At 41.3% G+C, this 18,905-nt stretch overlaps 1 protein-coding gene across 4 annotated transcripts in view; it reads right to left on the bottom strand.

Annotated features, from left to right (window-relative positions):
* CLYBL (citramalyl-CoA lyase) overlaps nucleotides 1-18,905 on the bottom strand; it is a 303,214-nt gene that overhangs the window by 100,384 nt on the left and 183,925 nt on the right. The window contains exons 1-2 of one of the 4 annotated variants that reach the window (XM_064275274.1): nucleotides 8,940-9,127; nucleotides 7,514-8,266 (exon numbers count right to left, since the gene is read on the bottom strand). The exons of 2 other annotated variants lie outside the window; for them this stretch is intronic. In XM_064275274.1, coding sequence (XP_064131344.1) covers nucleotides 7,514-7,558 — 45 coding nt within the window. In that variant the 5' untranslated portion in view covers nucleotides 7,559-8,266; nucleotides 8,940-9,127. Of the gene's footprint in view, nucleotides 1-7,513; nucleotides 8,267-8,939; nucleotides 9,128-18,905 lie in introns of those variants that run through there. One more of the 4 variants, XM_064275273.1, reaches the window with a different exon arrangement.

Genomic DNA, 18,905 nt, shown 5'->3' on the forward strand with positions numbered 1-18,905 from the left:
ATGATAAAGATCATGGAAGAAAAAATAGGGACAATGCTACGAGCCCTAATACATGGCATGAACGGTCTACAAAACATTACTAACAATGCAGAAGAAAAACTAGATAACTGGGAGCTCCTAAAAATCAAATACCTATGCCCGTTTAATGGGGTTTTTATGCTTATCTAAAGACTTCACCAAAAGAGTAAAAAGATTACCCACAGACGGGGAAAAAGTTTTTAGCTATGACATTTCCATTCAGTGCCTGATCTCTAAAATCTACACGATTCTGCAAAAACTCAACTACAAAAAGACAAATAGCCCAATTAAAAAATGGGCAAAAGATATGAATAGACACTTCACTAAAGACAACATTCAGGTAGCTAACAGATACATGAGGAAATGCTCATGATCATTAGCCATTAGAGACATGCAAATCAAAACAACAATGAGATTTCATCTCACTCCAACAAAGCTGGCATTAATCCAAAAAAAAAAAAAAAACACAAAATAATAAATGTTGGAGAGGCTGTGGAGAGATTGGAATGCTTATACACTGTTGGTGGGAATGTAAAATGGTACAACCACTTTGGAAATCCATTTGGCACTTCCTTAAAAAGCTAGAAATAGAGCTACCATAGGATTCAGCATTTCCACTCCTTGGAATATGTCCTAGAGAAATAAGAGCCTTTACATGAACAGATATATGCACACCCATGTTTATTGCCTCTCTGTTTACAATAGCAAAAAGATGGAAGCAACCAAGGTGCCCATCAACGGATGAATGGATAAATAAATTATGGTATATTCACACAATGGAATACTATGCATTGATAAAGAATAGTGATGAATCTGTGAAACATTTCGTAACATGGAGGAATCTGGAAGGCATTATGCTGAGTGAAATTAGTCAGTTGCAAAAGGACATATATAAGACCATTATTATAAGAACTCGAGAAATAGTTTAAACAGAGAATATCTTTGATGGTTATCAGAGTGGGGAGGTAGAGAGGTTGGGAGAGGGGTATTCACTAATTAGATAGTAGATTAGAACTACTTTAGGTGACAAGGAAGACAACACACAATATAGGCGAGGTCGGCACAACTGGACTAAACCAAAGGCAAAGAAGTTTCCTGAATAAACTGAATGCTTCTAGGGACAGCATAGCGGGGGGGTGGGGTGGGGGGAGTTTGGGGACCATGGTTTCAGGGGACATCTAAGTCAATTGGCATAATAAAATCTATTAAGAAAACATTCTGCATCCCACTTTTGGAGAGTGGTGTCTGGGGTTTTAAATGCTAGCAAGAGGCCATCTAAGATGCATCAATTGGTCTCAGCTCACCTGGATCAAGGGAGGATGAAGAACACCAAGGACACAAGGTAATTCCGAGCCCAAAAGACAGAAAGGGCCACATAAACCAGAAACTGCATCCGCCTGAGACCAGAAGAACTAGATGGTGCCGGGCTACAACCGATGACTGCCCTGACAGAGAACACAACAGAGAACCCCTGAGGGAGCAGGAGAGCAGTGGAATACAGACCCCAAATTCTCATAAGACCAGGCTTAATGGTCTGACTGAGACTAGAAGGACCCTGGTGGTTATGGGCCCCAGACCTCTGTTGGCCCGGGACAGGAACCATTCCCAATGCCAACTCTTTAGACAGGGAATGGACTGGACAATGGGATGGAGAGGGATGCTGGTGAGGAATGGGCTTCTTGGATCAGGTGGGGACACTTGAGACTAGGTTCACATCTCCTGCCTGGAGGGGAGATGTGAGGGTAGAGGGGGTTAGAAACTGGCAAAATGGACATGAAACGATTGAGTGGAGGGAGGGAGCGGGCTGTCTCATTAGGGGGAGAGCAACTGGGAATATGTAGCAAGGTGTATATAAGTTTTTGTGTGAAAGACTGACTTAATTTGTAAACTTTTACTTAAAGCACAATAAAAATTACAAATTCAAAAATCTATTTTCCTTAAGCCCTATGTTCCACTTACATTTCTATTTTCTACTTACAAATAAAATTGATTAATTCAAACTGAATAGGCTTAAACTAGTTGAAATCTCAATCCACGCCATTTACGGAGCCCTGGTGGAACACTGGTTGAGAGTCAAGAGCTGGAATCCACCAGCCGCTCCTTGGAAACCGTATGGGGTAGCTCTACTCTGTCTTATAGTGTTGCTATGAGTCGGAATCTGCAACGAGTTTGGTTTTTTTTTTTTTTTTTTTGGTTAAACAACTAAAACTATATTTATGTATTTAATACATTTTCTTTTCAACTGCTTCAAATGCTTGACCTGACAAGCAAAAGCTTCCCAAACACTTCCACAATGCCTGTAAATCTGATATCCTCCCTGGGGACTCAGACTACTTATAGGCCAGGGGTCTTCTCTCGGCACACACAGACCCAGGTGATTTTTCCTCTGCAAAGAAGATATATTCAGCCCTTTTATGGTTGCCATGACAACAGGGAACTTGAAGTTCATATCCTTTGAACAGAGTTGGCTTTCTTGACTCTAAATTACAATCCAGCATAATTCTTTCCTCTGGTTTGAGTTATAGTTTTCTCACATAAAAGTCACAGCTAACTTTTTTCAACTAACTTCTTTTCGTATTCTTCTGGTCTGGTTGGAGCCCAATTCTTAAGAGAGTCTAATGCTAACCAATTAGATTCTGTATCAAATTCAGACTTTCGAGGCTTAGTCATCATGCTCACACCAGGTGCCTGAGCATGATTCATGAGGGTATCTGAATCAAAAGAGGGGGACCTGCATCTCACCAAGGGTCAAGTTGCTATGAAAGTAATGAGTCCAGGTTCAGGGCAAAAATAAGGAAAATTTTTAAAGCCCCAAAGAAGACAAAAGGATGAATGAGAAATAGGTATGTAAGAAAAGGAATTTCTTTCTACCATAAAAATATACAATATAATATATCTTGAGGTACACAAAGAATGACTAATATTCAGTTGAGTGATGCAGTGGAAAGTATGGGCTTTGGAGTTAGCCAGGATCTTGGGGCAAGTTGTCTGCCTTTTCGAAGTCTCTGTACAAAAGCATATATAAAGTGCCTATCAAGTCCTGGGTCCTGAATAAACGTGGACTGGACTTTCTGCACCTTCTAGCTCTACCTGAGGAGAAAACGATGCAGTGGGGTTTGCAACTGCTGTAGGAGATCACTCACAGGAATTGCAGCGGAGCCTGGGTTGGCCAGAGAAGAGAAGGCTACGTTCTTCCTGGAACATCATTGAAAATGGGGTATCTCTACCTCACCAATCCCATGTGAATGTGAGCTCTACTTGGTAGCACTAGGGCTGCTAAAATGAGGTCACTGTACATCCTTCAAGGAGCCGTGGTAGCACAGTGGTTACAGTGCTCACCTGCCACCCACCAACAGCTCCCTGGGAAAAAGATGTGGCAGTCTGCTTCTGTAAAGATTTATAGCCATGGAAACCCTATGAGGCAATTCTACCCTGTCCTATAGAGTCACTGTGAGTTGGAATTGACTTGACGGCAACGCGTTCATGGTTACATCCTTCCGGCCCTGCAATTCCACTGTTGACCATTCATCCACTTAACCTAAGAATGCAGACACAGATATTTGGAGTGAAAAGCTGTCTAGTCAGACCATGCCACTCCTGTGTGAACAGGATGTCAGGGCTTGCCTGGAACACATCCCATCGCCTCTAACCAGCTCCCAGCAATTCAACCACCAAGACCAAAACCAAAAATTGTTGCCTTTGAGTTTATTCCAACTCCCACTGGTGAGAGGAAACAGAACAAAAGATTTAGAAGGTGACAGAGAAGAAGAAGAAGAAAAAAATTTTTTTTGAGAAGAAGAGGAAGGGAAAATGAGGTAGGTGAACAACTCAGTAAAAATATCTAACATTTACTGAGCATATTCTATGTGTTAGGCACTGTGCTGAAGTGCTTTATATATATTATTTCATCTAATCTTTGCAATAATCCACTGAGGTAGGTACTATTGTGGTTCCTGTTTTTAAAGATGAAGAATCTGAGGCTTAATGAAATTAAATATAACTTGCTCAGGTTAAGGAAGTAACAAAGGTAGGAACTGAGTCCACCTCTACTCCAGTACTTAAGGTCTTAGTTACAATACAATACTGCTGAGGTTACCCAATAGGGAACTGGGTAAAGGGCAAAAAGAGAAAAAAATGCATGTGGAAACACAATTACTGAACACACAAAAAATGCTCCACCACGTGAGTTATTTTTTAAAAAAGCAAATTAATGCAACAGTAAAGTATAATTTCTATATATTAAACAGGAAAGCAAACTTAAAAGCAATACCTAAAGTAGAAACACTGGCATACTCCAATATTGCCACTTATAAAAGTATTATCAATTTTGAAAAGTAATTTTTATGTATGTCTTTTGTAAAACATTTTGGCAATTGTAACAAAAAGCCATAAATTGATTGACAATCCTACCCATTGACTGAGAATCCCAGTCTTAGAAATGTTCTAAAGAAATAGGCTGGCTCGCGATCTCTAGACATTAGAGAAATGCAAATCAAAACCACAATGAGATATCATCTCACCCTGGCATTACTGGCACGAATAAGTATAACAGGAAATAACAAACGTTGGAGAGGCTGTGGGGAGATCGGAACTCTTATGCACTGCTGGTGGGAATGCAAAATGATATAACCATTTTGGAAAACGCCATGGCACTTCCTTAGAAAGCTGGAAATAGAAATACCATATGATCCAGCAATCCCACTCTTAGGAATATATCCTAGAGAAATAAGAGGAATAGACATATGTACACTCATGTTCACTCCAGCATTGTTCACAATGGCAAGAAGATGGAAACAACCTAGATGCCCATCAACAGATGAACGGATAAACAAACTGTGGAACACACACACAATGGAGTATTACGCAACGATAAAGAACAATGATGAATCTGTGAGGCATCTCATAACATGGATGAATCTGGAAGGCATTATGCTGAGTAAAATAAGTCAATCACAAAAGGGCAAATATTGTATGAGACCACTACTGTAAATACTCATGAAGAGGTTTACATACAAAAAGAAACAATCTGTGATGGTTACAAGGGAGGGGAGGAGTGGGAATGGAAAAACACTTAATAGATAAGTGGAAACATTGGTGAAGGGTAGAACAGTACACAACACTGCGGAAGCCAGCACAGCCTTCACAAGGCAAGGTCATGGTAGCTCCATAGATACATCCAAACCCTCTGAGGGACTGAATTGCTGGACTAAGGGTTATGGGGACCATGATCTCAGGGAATATCTAGCTCAATTGGCATACCATAATTTATAAAGAATATGTTCTACATTCTACTTTGGTGAGTAGCGTCTGGAGTCTTAAAAGCCTGTGAGTGGCCGTCTAGGATACCCTACTGGTCTTACCCCTTTGCGAGCAAGGAAGAATGAAGAAAACTAAAGATACAACGGAAAGATTAGTCCAAAGGACTAATGGACCACATCTACCACGGCCTCCGCCAGACTGAGTCCAGTGCAACGAGATGGTGTCCGGCTACCATGACTGACTGCTCTGACAGGAATCACAATAGACGGTCCCGGACAGAGCTGGAGAAAAATGTGGAACAAAATCCTAAGTCAAAAAGAAAGACCAGACTTGCTGGCCTGACAGAGACTGGAGAAACCCTGAGAGCATGGCCCCTGACACCTTTTCAGTTCAGTAATGAGGTCACTCCTGAGGTTCACCCTTCAGCCAAAGATTGAACAGGCCCATGGGACAAAACAAGACTAAAGGGGCACACCAGCCCTGGGGCAGGGACTGGAAGGCAGGAGGGAAGAGGAAAGCTGGTAATAGGGAATCCAGGGTTGAGAAGGGAGAGTATTGACATGCCCTGGGGTTGTTAAGCAATGTCATAGAACAACGTATATGCTAACTGTCTGATGAGAAAACTAGTTGGTTCTGTAAACCTTCATCTAAAGCACAAAAAAAGAAAAATTAAAAAAAAAAACCAAAGAAATAGGCCCAAAAAGGAAAAAGTTATATGCATGAAGCTCTTTATTGCCAGAACTATTTATTACAGCGAAAAATGGTAAGCAAACTAAATATTTAGCAGTAGGGAAATGGTTAACTGAATTAAAGTGAAACCACTTGCTCAATTCTATAATCTACTAAAATAGTAATTACGAAGATTTTCATAATTTTCATAGCAATATAGAAAGTAAAAAAAAGCATAATACACAATTATAACTATACAATCATGTAAAAATTATACCTACAAAAAAACAAAGACTGGGAAAAAAACCAGGAAAACAGGGAAGTGAATTCTCTGCTACACTGGTGGATTCAGAATGATTTCTTCCCTTTTAAAAATATCTTTTATGGCTGTTAAAAGCAATAAAAATTAAAAATTTGAAGCAGCTAACAAGACTTGCCTGTAAAAATAAGGACACCTGCTGGCTTGTTTTGCTGATTAAGTAAGTTAATGGATGTAAAAGCACCTAGAAATAGGACCTGCAGGCACTCAACAGTCTCTCTACATGCCCGCCACCTCACCCTTCCCTCCTTCCAGCTTTAATATCCTCAGATTGCAGAATCAACACTGGTCACATTGATGTGGCAGGAGAAGTTTCTCATCGGTACCGCTCTCTTTCTCAGCAGGAGTGTTTCTTTCGGTTTTTGTTGTGTTTATCCACAACCTCCAGAGAGCAACAGGATCTGGGCACTTTCACCTTTGATTTTTTTTCATCAAAATTACCTTGTTCTTTTCTTCTTGGCTAGCATATAGTTTAAAAAGCATATGGTGTCAATACGGCACCTCTTCCGGGCAACTTATGAACATATTACCAAGTACTATGCTTACAGCTTATGCTTACAGCTTACCGAGTACCTTCAGGAGGTGAAAGATAAGAAAAAGGTATCATGGCTGGCCAGACAGAAAGACTAAAGGGCAGATAGGCCTTTCCTCCCCTAAAAACTGCACTGCAGCTACACAAATCTCATTACTCTGCCGAGTGTCCAGGGTCCCTCTGGCCATCCAGGGGACATGGAAACAGAATGTAGAGGTAAAAGGTCAGTCTGGAGACAGGATGGTGGTGGTGGTCATGGCGGCAGCAGGGCAGGAAGCCAGGAAAAGGAGGGAGGGAAAGCAGAAAAACCATAGCAATAACACATCCAACAAAGAAGCTCTCTAAACTCACCTGCAGTCTTAAGAGTTCAATGTCAAGTCCAGATCTCTGAGACAGCCTTGAGGGCCAGATGGCCCAAGCTCTTGCAAAGAAGTGTTTGCAGGTGAGCCTCGGCCTATTGATGGGGCACTCACTCTCTTCCATTTATGCACTGCTAATTTTTAGACAGGGCCCTGGTGGCACAGTGTTTAAGAACTCAGCTCCTAACCAAAAGGTCGGCAGTTCGAATCTACAAACCACTCCTTGGAAATCCTAGGGGGCAGTTCTCTTCTGTCGTATAGAGTAGCTATGAGTTGGAATCAACTCGAGGGCAATGGGTTTGGGTTTTTTGGAATTATTAGATGGGGACAGTCGTGGCTTAGTGGTAAAATTCTTACCTTCCGTGCTGGTGACCTAGGTTCAATTCCCAGCCAATGTACCATACGCACAGCCACCACCAGTCTGTCAGTGGAGGCTTGTGTGTTGCTGTGATGCTAAACAGCTTTCAGTGGAGCTTCCGGGCTAAGCTGGATCAGGATGAAAGGCCTGGCGATCGGCTTCTGAAAATCAGCCAGTGAAAACCCTATGGATCCCAACAGTCTGGAGATGGTACAGGATTGGGTAGCATTTCATTCCACTGTGTATGGCATCGCTATGAGTTGGGAGCTGACTCAATGGCAGCTACCAACAACAATTCTTAGACAGTTCTTTGTCCTGCCGAGTGAAAATTTATCTCTGAGTCACTCACTTACGGGCCTTGTCCTTATTCTGCCCTCTGGAATGGATCTACTTCCTCTTCTCTTAAAGTCTTTTCTGTCTTCAAGTCTTCTTTTCTTCAGGATTAACATCCTCAGCATTTTCAACTGTTCCTCAACCTTGTCTTCTAGTCTAGGGTTCAAGACCTGCACATCAGCTTCCAAGTGTCATCCGACCAGTACTCTTCCCTTCCTTTAGCTGGACACTCTTCTCCAATGGGGGTTGCTGTTGAACTCTGCTGTAATTATGGTTTGAAATGTCTGTCCGACTCCCCTACTAGACTGTAAACTACTTGACAGTTCATGTGTACAAGATCTGGTGGCGGTTGTAGGGAGAGGTTAGTCATTTCATTCCTCATTAATTCAACTCACTGGACCACAAAATCAAAATATCTCCTAAACAGAAAAAGAAATAACATCCCTTGAATACTTATTTTGCTTTAGGCATTTTGGTAGGTATTTTACACACATAATTTCATTTAATCTACACTTCATGTGAGAAGTATTACTTTCTCCACTACCCACATTAGGAAAGGTGGGGCCAAGTTCATATGGATAAGTAGCAGAGTCAAGTCCAATGTATCGACACCAAAGCGCATATGCTTTTCTCAACAGTTCCATTTCAGTTAGGATATATTTGGCTGCAAAGAATGGAAAATCCAATGTAGCCTGCCTTAATTAACACGAAAGGCATTTATGTGACAATGTGCAGAGTTGGGGGCAGGGGGCTTCTGGGTCGGTGAAGGCGACAGTTCAGCAATGTCATCAAGCATGTCCACTGTCTTCTACCCACCTTGCCAACACAATGTGGCCTTCATTGTAAGACAGGCTGTTGTCAGCTGTCACTGGGGCAACACACCTCTTTGTCACCATTAGCAGAAAAGAAGACTGACTCACCTTGGCTCTCTTTTAAGAGGAGGGAAAAACTTTACTAGAAATCTTCAGCAAACCATTCTGCACATCTCATTAGCTATAAAAATTCATTGCTGGCAAGGAGGACTGTGTTAGTTGTCCTTGGCCTCTACAGCCTTAGCCCTTGAGTTGGACTGAATTCCCCAAACTGCATTACCTCATGCTCGGTGTCAGAGAAGTGACTAGATCTTGAGACTCCATCACAATCAAGCCACTCCCAACTCCACATGGCTTAAAAATAATGACAATCTTAGGAAGCACTGAGAGCAGCAACGTGACCTACGCCAGGCACAGTGCTGGGTACTGCGGATGTGGACCCTATCTCTGCCCTCATGGAGCTTCCACTCTGTGAGAAAGAGAAACACTGTAAAGTATTACAAGTGTGATGCATGTTACAAAGGGGAAAGGACATATAGCACGTGTAGAACATAGAGGTGGGAAAACAACTTAGTCTGAGTGATCCTGGGAGGTTTACTGGAGAAGAATGTTTCTGATGAGACCCCAAGGATGCTGGGCAGAGGGAAGGGCACAAGTGAAGGTGTGGAGTCAAGAATCAATTGTACAATTCTCACATTCCCCCTTAAGTCTTTGGGATACCTCACCACCAGAGACCAATCATTTATTCAGTTACTCATCATTCATGCACGCATTCATTCATTTCACAAATATCTGCCTGCAGTAGGTGAGAATATGTGTAGATCATTGGTGAAAGGAACCTAAGAGATGATTAGTCTGTGAATGAGCCAAGCCTTACTTTTTCCCCTCTTTCCCTCTAACCGTCTACTATGGATTAAATTGTGTTCCCTCAAAAGAAACATTGAATGCTAAGCCCCGTACTTATAAATTTGACACCTTTTGGACATAGGGGTTTTATTTTCTTGTGTTAATGTGATCATACTAGAGTAGGGTGGGCCCTAAACCTAATCACTTCTGAGTCATAAAAAAAAGCAGAATAGACACAGAGACACACACACAGAGGCAAAAGAGAGATGCTCCTGAGGTCCTCTCTACAAGCAAAGGAATGCCAAGGATTGCTGGCAGACACCAGAAACTAGGAGAGAGGTTCACAGAAGGAACCAACGTGCCTAAGACCCTGATTTGGACTTTTAGCCTCTAAAACTGTGAGAAAATTAATTTCTGTTCTTTAAAGCCACCCACTTGTATTTTTCATTGCAGCAGCACTAGGTAGTTAGGACACCATTTCATTGTTTATTTGAATTTCTACTGGAGGCTAAACAAACAAAAAAAGGTGAATTTCAAATCATAAGTACTCCTCACTTATTGACTATCTCATTATCTGACATTTCGCATTTATGACAATAGTAAAAAATCTACTATCCCGCCATTTTGGCATTAATGACATACGTCAGGCAGTAACAAATGCTGAGGTGTGAGGCAAGAGTAACGCTGGCTATGATGGTTAAGGTTATGTGTCAACTTGGCCAGGCCATGATTCTCAGTGGTTTGGGAGTTATGTAACGATGTAGTCATCCTCCACTTTGTGATCTCAGGTGGTCATCTTCCATTTTTGCATAATGCCAATTTTTGAGTAACGACCTGGTCTTTGAAGCCTAACCATGCTGATAAGTGAGGGGTGGGTGTAGTACATTTTGCCATCTCTAAAGTTTTAATAAAAAGTTTGATGAAAAAGAATTAGGAATTGTTAAATTACAAGAGGATTTAAGATTATAAATGAATTTCAGTGATTTGTGTTCTCTTAGTTGATGTTTCTGTGGATAGCCACATTAACTTCAGATTTCAAACCCTGGCATATGCAGAAAGTGACAGCAGCAACAAGAACACGAACTGGAGAAAAGGAACAAGCTGCTTACTACACAGAATTTGGTAAACAAATCATATGAATTCCACTTAGATCTGAGGCATTCTACTCAGGGTAGCAGATTGTATTTCAAGGAGAATTATTTCTTTCTATGACTTTCTTTTCCAAAACTTTTGACTCTTTGCAAACCAACTGATAATTATCAGATGTAGCATTCAGTCTGACAGGAAAACCCAACTGTCTATTTGTACCATCATAATTAGTAGCTCCTTTCTACTCAGCCTCAGAACAGTGTGGTTCTTGTCATGTGGGCATTTATATATTTTTTTCATTAAATTTGGTGGTTGAAACTGTGCTTCAAGCATTATAAGCAGTACATTGTGAGCATTTAATAAATATCAAAGTAATAAGAATAGGCAGGGGGAAGGGGAAAACACTCAGCCTGCATTTAAAAGTCTTGAATAAATGTTCCTCACTGCTTGAGCTCGGATGCTTAGAGGCCAGGAGGCTGGGGCACTCCCAGGTGGCTGTGAGCAGGCGCCTTGGTGAGAGTCGCCTTCTGCAGGGAGTGTGACTCCAGGCAGAGATTGAGGGCAGGAATGACTACTCTTTAACTCAGCCCCAGCCTTCCTCTTCTGCCCTCTCGTCCGTCCTCCGCCAGAACTGCTCCTTCTCTTTCGCTGCCTGCTCGGAATTAAACCTTGTTCTCAGGACAGCGTCTGATAAATTTATACCAGTTTTGGCTCTTTATCAGGTATGGCAAGTGGTAGAAAACCAATTCCACCTAGCTTAAGCCAAAACAGGCTTTACAGGACCACTTGAGTGCTTTTCAGGTCAAGGATTTTGCTTCAGGCACTGCTGAAATCAGTCCTGACTTTCATTTTCACGCTCCGTATGGGGGGCCCTGGACACACGAGGGGTCTCCCAGGAGCATGGCCGCAGCAATGCCACACTCACAACCTTTCGGATAAAATTTAGTGAGAAAAAGCATTTTCCCCCATCGCTCCCACAATAGCCCTGAGACTCACTCTGATTGGACTGGCTAATGTCACATGTTCTGGCCTAAGCCAATCACAGTGGTCAGCAGAATGCAACTCCCTGATTGGCTAGCTGTGTGTGTGTCACATACTCCACCCCCAGAAGGCGGGGCTAAAGCCACAAGGTTGAGAATGAAAACAAGGGGCCAATAGCTAAAGAAGGAAAACTGGATGCTGGTGGTAAATCACAAATGTCTTTTACACTCATTCACATTCCTAGGAAAATAACTGGGAGTATTTTTTTTTTTCATTTTAGCAGGAGACAAAATCTTAGAAGAATAAAACCTGTTGCCGTGGAGTCAATTCCGACTCATAGAGGTCCTGTAGGACAGGGTAGAACTGCTCCACGGAGTTTCCAAGGAGCAGCTGGTGGGTCCGAGCTGCCAACCTTTTGGTTAGCGGCCGAAGGCTTAACCACTCACCAGGGCTCCAAAAGAACAGACCTCTAATAATGGGGTTTCAAAGGCTCTGCTGGGGAACGCACTGCTTCCTTGAAGACTACTCACGCCACCAGCCTGTGGACACCTGACTCGTGTGCACACGAGCACCTCAGCCTATTCTCCAACATAACCAAACACATGACATGATTGCCTCCCATGTAAACCTGCACCAGAAAACCCGGGTGTTGACGTGATTGATATCCACGGAGTTGTCCACATTAGTACATGCCATGGCTATGCACAGGATTATCTACCTGGATACCTACGTGACTGATACCCATGTGATTATCTGCCATGAAGACACACCCTTCCCTGCGTCCAATGCAATTACCGTCCTTGATATGGATGGAACTGATGCCCACGTGATGACTTGTTCCAGATACGCACATGATTGACGCCCATGCAATTATCTAACACAATGATTGAGACGCATGTGATTATCTGCTAAGACGATACCCGCAGATGAAAACTGGCAAGGCCTGCACAGCTCTAATAATAACCCGCACCAGCTAAGATTTAAGGAAGGTTCTTCTTCAAAAGTAAAAAGGCCACACACACACTGTTACGTGTGGAGAGAGAGAGAAAGAGAGATCCATCTTTCTAAAGTATTTAAAGTAAAACTCAGGACTATAAAATGAAATAAAATAAATTTCAAGGTCCTTCCCGTTCTAAAATCCTCAGATTTAAGAGTTGAATAATAACTGAGAAAGAGTTATTGACTCCACAGGAAGTAGCAGACATTTCTCCCCATCACATTGTGTTTCCGTTAACAGACAGGTTCTTAGTGACTCTCTCGGTGACCATATAAGGAAACCAGGAGTAGGGGATTAGTGATGTAAAAAACTATGTACAAATGAGGTGAGGAGCTGACATGCAAATTAGCCAGGCCACAGCATTCCTACCATGGGGGTGTCTGCTGCTATTGTAGACAAGGCTACACTCAGCTTTACTTTCCATCCTCCATGGCCCTTCCCATTACAACAAAACAAAAAAACAGTCTAAGTAATAACATTTTTGGTCATTTAGCTTGCTCCCTTTTCCCCAATTTGCTGTTCTCCCTTTTGAGAAAAGCATGTAATATCCCTACAGAATTTGATTATTTTCTTGGTTATTGTCAAAAAATGCTAATCCATGAAGAATCCCTTCCTGGGTAATGTTAATTCAGCCGCCTGTTTTATAATAGGATTATGTTTTCCAGGATTTAAAAATCCCACTTGTTAGCTACCAAAGAGACTTCTACAACAGCTATAAAACCTAATTTAAGCTCTATTGGCATTACTGAAATCGCTGAGGTACAATTTATGTCTAACTGCGCTTGACACCCTCCATCCTCCAATAAATATAGAACGTTTATTTTGAAGTCATAAAAGGCAACTGTTCGGTAGGATAGCTGGAGTCTCGTGGGTCCAATCATGCAATATCTCTAAGGCAGAACAAATGTTGTTTACATACGGTAAGGATTATGGGGAAAGTTTATTTAAACAGTTTAATCCAGGTTTACATGTATTAACGCTCCCTTTCACGTCATGCAAATCAAGTTAAAATGATCTTCATCTCTTTTATTTGAAAATAATTATAGGGGGATTCGACTCTTTGGTTTGTTACTGTTTAGTTTAAGAAGGTAATTAGATTAGAATGAAGTTTACAACGGAACACTACACCAACACTAGGTAGAAAGCTACTACCGTATTTCACTTTACAGAGGGGACAGCACTTTTTGGTAAGATAGGGAGGGGCGGGTAAAAAGCTAAAGGTAAAGGAGTTGGGAAGGGGGCAAAAATGATCCTGTGGGCGAGAGAGACTGGGAAGCAGATTCTCTTTTGTCTTTGGCTTTTCATTTCTGCTTCACACCCTCTTCAAAAATGGAGTGGAGTCGGCATTAAAGTGCCTTCTGGGAATGTAAAACTGGGGCTTGGCGAAAGAGACGTATTTTTTCTCCCGCCCCTCCCCTGCCCGCCTCCTTCAGACAGGTGACTATCAGGAAACTTATGGTAGGCCAGATGGGAGGAGAGCTACTCTGGCAAATGTCGTTTCAAGATGAAGGCGAGGCAAACAAGGAGGCTGACAAGGAACATATCAAAGAATATCCCGGCACTCGGAAGTTGAACATGAATCTCAGGGCAGTCAAACCTCTTTAAAGATGCAAATTGCACTCAAACACAGAAAACAGTAGGGTTCTGTTTATCCTTTCACAAAGGGTGCAAACTGCTAATCAGGCTCCATTGCTGGGCTGGCCACTTTGTTTATCAATAAACAGGAAGACAGTTAGACTATAATTTTCCTGCCTAGTACTGGTAGCCAAAAGGAAATGCTGGTGGCTTGGTAGTACTGAGTTCCAGTTGCATCAAAACCCAATTATTATTGTAATAATGTATGGGTGTTTGCAAGTTGCAGGAGCGCGTTACACATGTCTACAAAATCATGTGAAACATATTGGCAGAAAAAGAGCTTGGTGATCCATGGACTAAGGGGAGCTGTCAAAATAGGCCTCTTCCTCCAAGAGCTCAGCTGTGCAAGGTTGCTTAAAACATACATACACATACACACACACAGAGGAAAACAGTTAACATGGCAGATACTGGAGGCTTGCATGCTAATGTGCAACAAAGACAAGATTTTACTAAAATCAAAAAACAAATGTGCAATAATCTCAGCTCTGAATTGGGAAATTTGATTGAAATTTGCTACAACAGCCACTGCAAGCTTGGTTAAAATGGAACTCTCTTGCATCCTCTATTTTCAGGAGAGCTACCTTCCTAAGATGCCAAACCTACAATGTAACAAAAATTCAATCATACATGTGTGTAGCAGTGCAGATTGTCCACATCATGACCTTAGTCGTCTTTGTTTCTTTTTGTCTCTGTAAGAGATTAAAATGCACCCCAAACTCCACATACTTCCCAAGATGGTGTACATCAAATATAAAATATAAAGGGATTATAATCTCCACAACACAGTGCTTCCATTCATGTTGAAATAATATTTGAGCTAATAACAGTTATCATATAGTATGTCTATATATATTTACATGGTGCCCTGGTAGTGCAGCGGTTAAGAGCTCAGCTGCTAACCAAAAGATCAGCAGTTCAAATCCACGAGCTGCTCCTTGGAAACCCTATGGGGCAATTCTACTCTGTCCTATAGGGTTGCTATGAGTTGGAACCGACTCCATGGCACCTAACAACAACGTATATAATTACATATCATATATACTATATAATGGTATTAATTATCACGTTATATATCATATAATGATCACCCCTAATTCATTTATTCATCAAATATTTACCGAGGACCTACTGTGTTCTGGGCATTATGATAAGCAGTAAGAGATACAATGGCACCCTCTTCACAAAGCTAAGAGTCTACCAGGGAAGCAGACAGAGAACAAGTCATTACAATAAAGTGTGGTGACTATTATGATAAAGTAGGGGGCTGGCCTCTTCTATGAGTACCAAGACAGTCTCTACTACTGCGTCTAGCTCTCCTGATGTCAAACCACTGCAATCTGCCCTAACAATTTGAGAGATGGAACCTTGGCTCACCTGGAATGGGAGATGGGCCTGCTGGGATGATATGTGGACAAGTGAAAATTCAGCAGGCTCTGTATAGCTCTGTAAATGCACCTCTGTAGTAAGGCTAGTGATCAAAACTGCAGCTCTGGGGTCTGGACTGTCTGGCTTCCCTATTTATTAGCTGTGTGACCTTGGGCAAGTTTCTTAACCTCTCCGAACTTCAGTTTCCTTATCTTTCAAGTGGGAGTAATAATAGCACTTCCCTTATAGAACTTCATGGAGCCCTGCCAAAAGGTTGGAGGTTCGAATCCACCGGCTGCTCCTTGGAAACCCTATGGGGCAAATCTACTCTGTCCTATAGGGTCAATATGAGTTGAAATCGACTCAACAGCAACAGGTTCATAGAAGGGCTGTGAGCATTAAATGATTTATTTGTGTAAAGCACCAAGAAATAGTGCTGGTACACAGGAAATGCTCAATAAATGTTCTCTAGAGTCATTTTTCTTAGATCACCTTCAGCACCATGATCAGCGTCAAGACCTGGTCTCAGGAAGGGCAAAGGCATAAATGAATGATTGTGGGGAAGTTGCCTTCTGCTCAGAAATGTACTGAAATTCAAGGAGGCCCTGTCCTCCAGCTGAACGTAGGAAGGAAGTATGAGAATGCCTGTCCTTTTCCAGCTCTCAAGGTCATGCAGCATGTCTCCAGTCTTTTCACGAACAAAAGTTTTTAATTTTGATGAGGTCCCATTTATTTATTTTGTCTTTTGCTGTTTGTTCTTTTGGTATATTAGATAATTCATTGTTGAAAGCTAGGCTTGACAGCATTGCCCCTGATTGTTCTTCTAAGAATTTTATGGTTTTAATTTGCACATTTAGGTCCTTAATCCATTTTGAATTTGTTTTTGTGTATGGTGTGAGGCATGAATCTGTTTCATTTTTCTGCATGTGGGAATCCAATTTTCCCAGCACCATTTACTTAAGTGATTCTTCTTTCCCCATTGAATGGACTTAGCACCCTTGTCAAAAATCAGTTAACCATAGTTAAAAAAAAAAAAAAATTTTTTTTTTTTTTTTAAATGTGGGTTTATTTCTGGACTCTCACTCCTATTCCATTGGTCTATGTGTCTATTATTATATCAGTACCAGGCTGATTTGATTACTGTAGCTGTATAGTATATTTCAAAATCAGGAAATATCAGTCCTCCTACTTTGTTTTTCTCTGTCAACATTTTTTTTGGCTATTTGGGGCCTCTCACCATTCCATATAGAGTTGAGGATTGATTTTCCATTTTGGTAAAAATGGCTGTTGGAATTTTGATCAGGATTGCATTGAATCAAGAGATCACTTTGGGTAGTACTGATATCTTAACAATAATAAATATTCCAATCCATGACCATGGGACATCTTTCAATTTAAGTCTTCTTTAGTTTCTTTCAAAAGTGTTTTATAGTTTTCACTGCATAAATCCTTCACATCCCTGGTTAGATTTATTCCTAGGTTTTTTTTTTTCTCTTAGATGCTATTGTATATGGAATTGTTTCCCTAATTTCCCTTTCAGATTTCTCACTGCTGTTATAGAAACCCAAATGATTTTTGTTTGTTGACCTTGTACCCTGCAACTTTGCTAAATTCCTCTATTAGCTCTATAAGTTTTCTTGTGAACTCTTTGGGATTTTGTATATATACCGGATTATATCATCCGTGAATGGAGATAATTCTACTTCTTTTCCAATCTGAATACCTTTCATTTCTTTTTTTGTCTTATTGCTTTGGCTAGGACTTCTAATACAATATTGAATAGAAGTGGTGAGAGTGAGCACTCTTGTCTTGTTCCCAGTTTCAAGGGGAAAGCTCTCTGTCTTTCTCCATTAAGTATAATGTTGGCTGTTGGCTTTTCATATATGCCCTGGATCATACTAAGAAATTTCCCTTCTACTCCAATCTTCTTTATGGTTTTCATCAAGAAAAGGTATTGGATTTTATCAAATGCTTTTTCTGCATTCATAGAGATGATCCTATGGTTCTTTTTCTTTGTTCTATTGATGTGGTGTATTACTGGATAGGTTTTTGTATCAGAACCTTTAAGGATCAAAAAGACCTTGCAGAGTACCTATGCACAGTTCAGCTTTCCATCCTTTTACAAAAAGACTCACAGATACCCCAGTTCCTACAGAAGAAATCTCCCGAGCTCTTAAGTCTTTTAATAAAGGCAAGACACCTGGCAGAAGAGCCTTCCCATCCTAATTTCACACTACTATTGAAGAGGAGGAGGAAACCCTGGTGGCCTAGTGGTTAAGTGCTACAGCTGCTAACCAAGAGGTTGGCAGTTTGAATCCACCAGGTGCTCCTTGGAAACTCTATGAAGCAGTTCTAGTCTGTTCTATAGGGTCGCTATGAGTCGGAATTGACTCCATGGCAGTGGGTTTGGTTTTTTTGGTTTATTGAAGAGGAGGGAGCTCCCCATGTTCCTATATACATTTAACCATTCGCTGCACATCAGTTAGATTTCTCCCTGTGGGGAGAATACACCTAGCTACCCTACTAATTTATTTCAACAAGAGTGGCAGCACTGAGGAATTTAAAATTTAGCCAAATGGATTCTTGTATATATATGGTACATGTATGTAAGTACAACTGTGAGTTCAGTCTATGTACTTGTACGTGTGTGTGCATGCACACACGCCTCAGAGGGAGTGCAAAAATGATAGCACAAGTGACAGAGTATATATATGCTCAGTGGGAGACAGGCTCTTCCATCTGCATGACAACTAAAGGCATTGCAGAGTAACTCCAAGTTAACTGGTTTAAAATCATGACTGTCTGGAAATCATATTTATACAAATAAAAAATTAACAATAAAATAAAAACCTTGATTGATACTTCATGTTTCTTAATGAATAACTCAAGCTCGCAAATGAAACAACACGCCGGTTGTGCAGACTCTACTATTAACTATACAAAAAACAAAACCAGCTGCTGTCGAGTCAATTCTGACTCATAGCGACCCCATGTGAGCAGCATAGAACCGTGCTCTGTGGGCTGTTCATGGCTGTGACCTCTTGGAAGTAGATCTACAGGCCTTTCTTCCAAGGCACCTCTGGGTGGGTTCAAACTGCCAACCTTTTGGCTAGCAGTCAAGTGCTTAACTGTTTGTGCCACCCTGGGACTAATATTAACTAAAGGAGTGCTTCTATAGATTACTGTTGGAGTAAGAGGCACTTAAAAAGTGGCACAGTGTGGGGAACACAGTAATGCTCCCTCGCCTCCTCCGCATTGCCTCCAATCATCCTCCCCTCCATGACACTGACCTTCCTTCCGGTCTCATGTGTCTCCTGATATCCAAAATGG

Source organism: Loxodonta africana, chromosome 23, assembly GCF_030014295.1.
Source record: "Loxodonta africana isolate mLoxAfr1 chromosome 23, mLoxAfr1.hap2, whole genome shotgun sequence".
Lineage (NCBI taxonomy): Eukaryota > Metazoa > Chordata > Mammalia > Proboscidea > Elephantidae > Loxodonta > Loxodonta africana.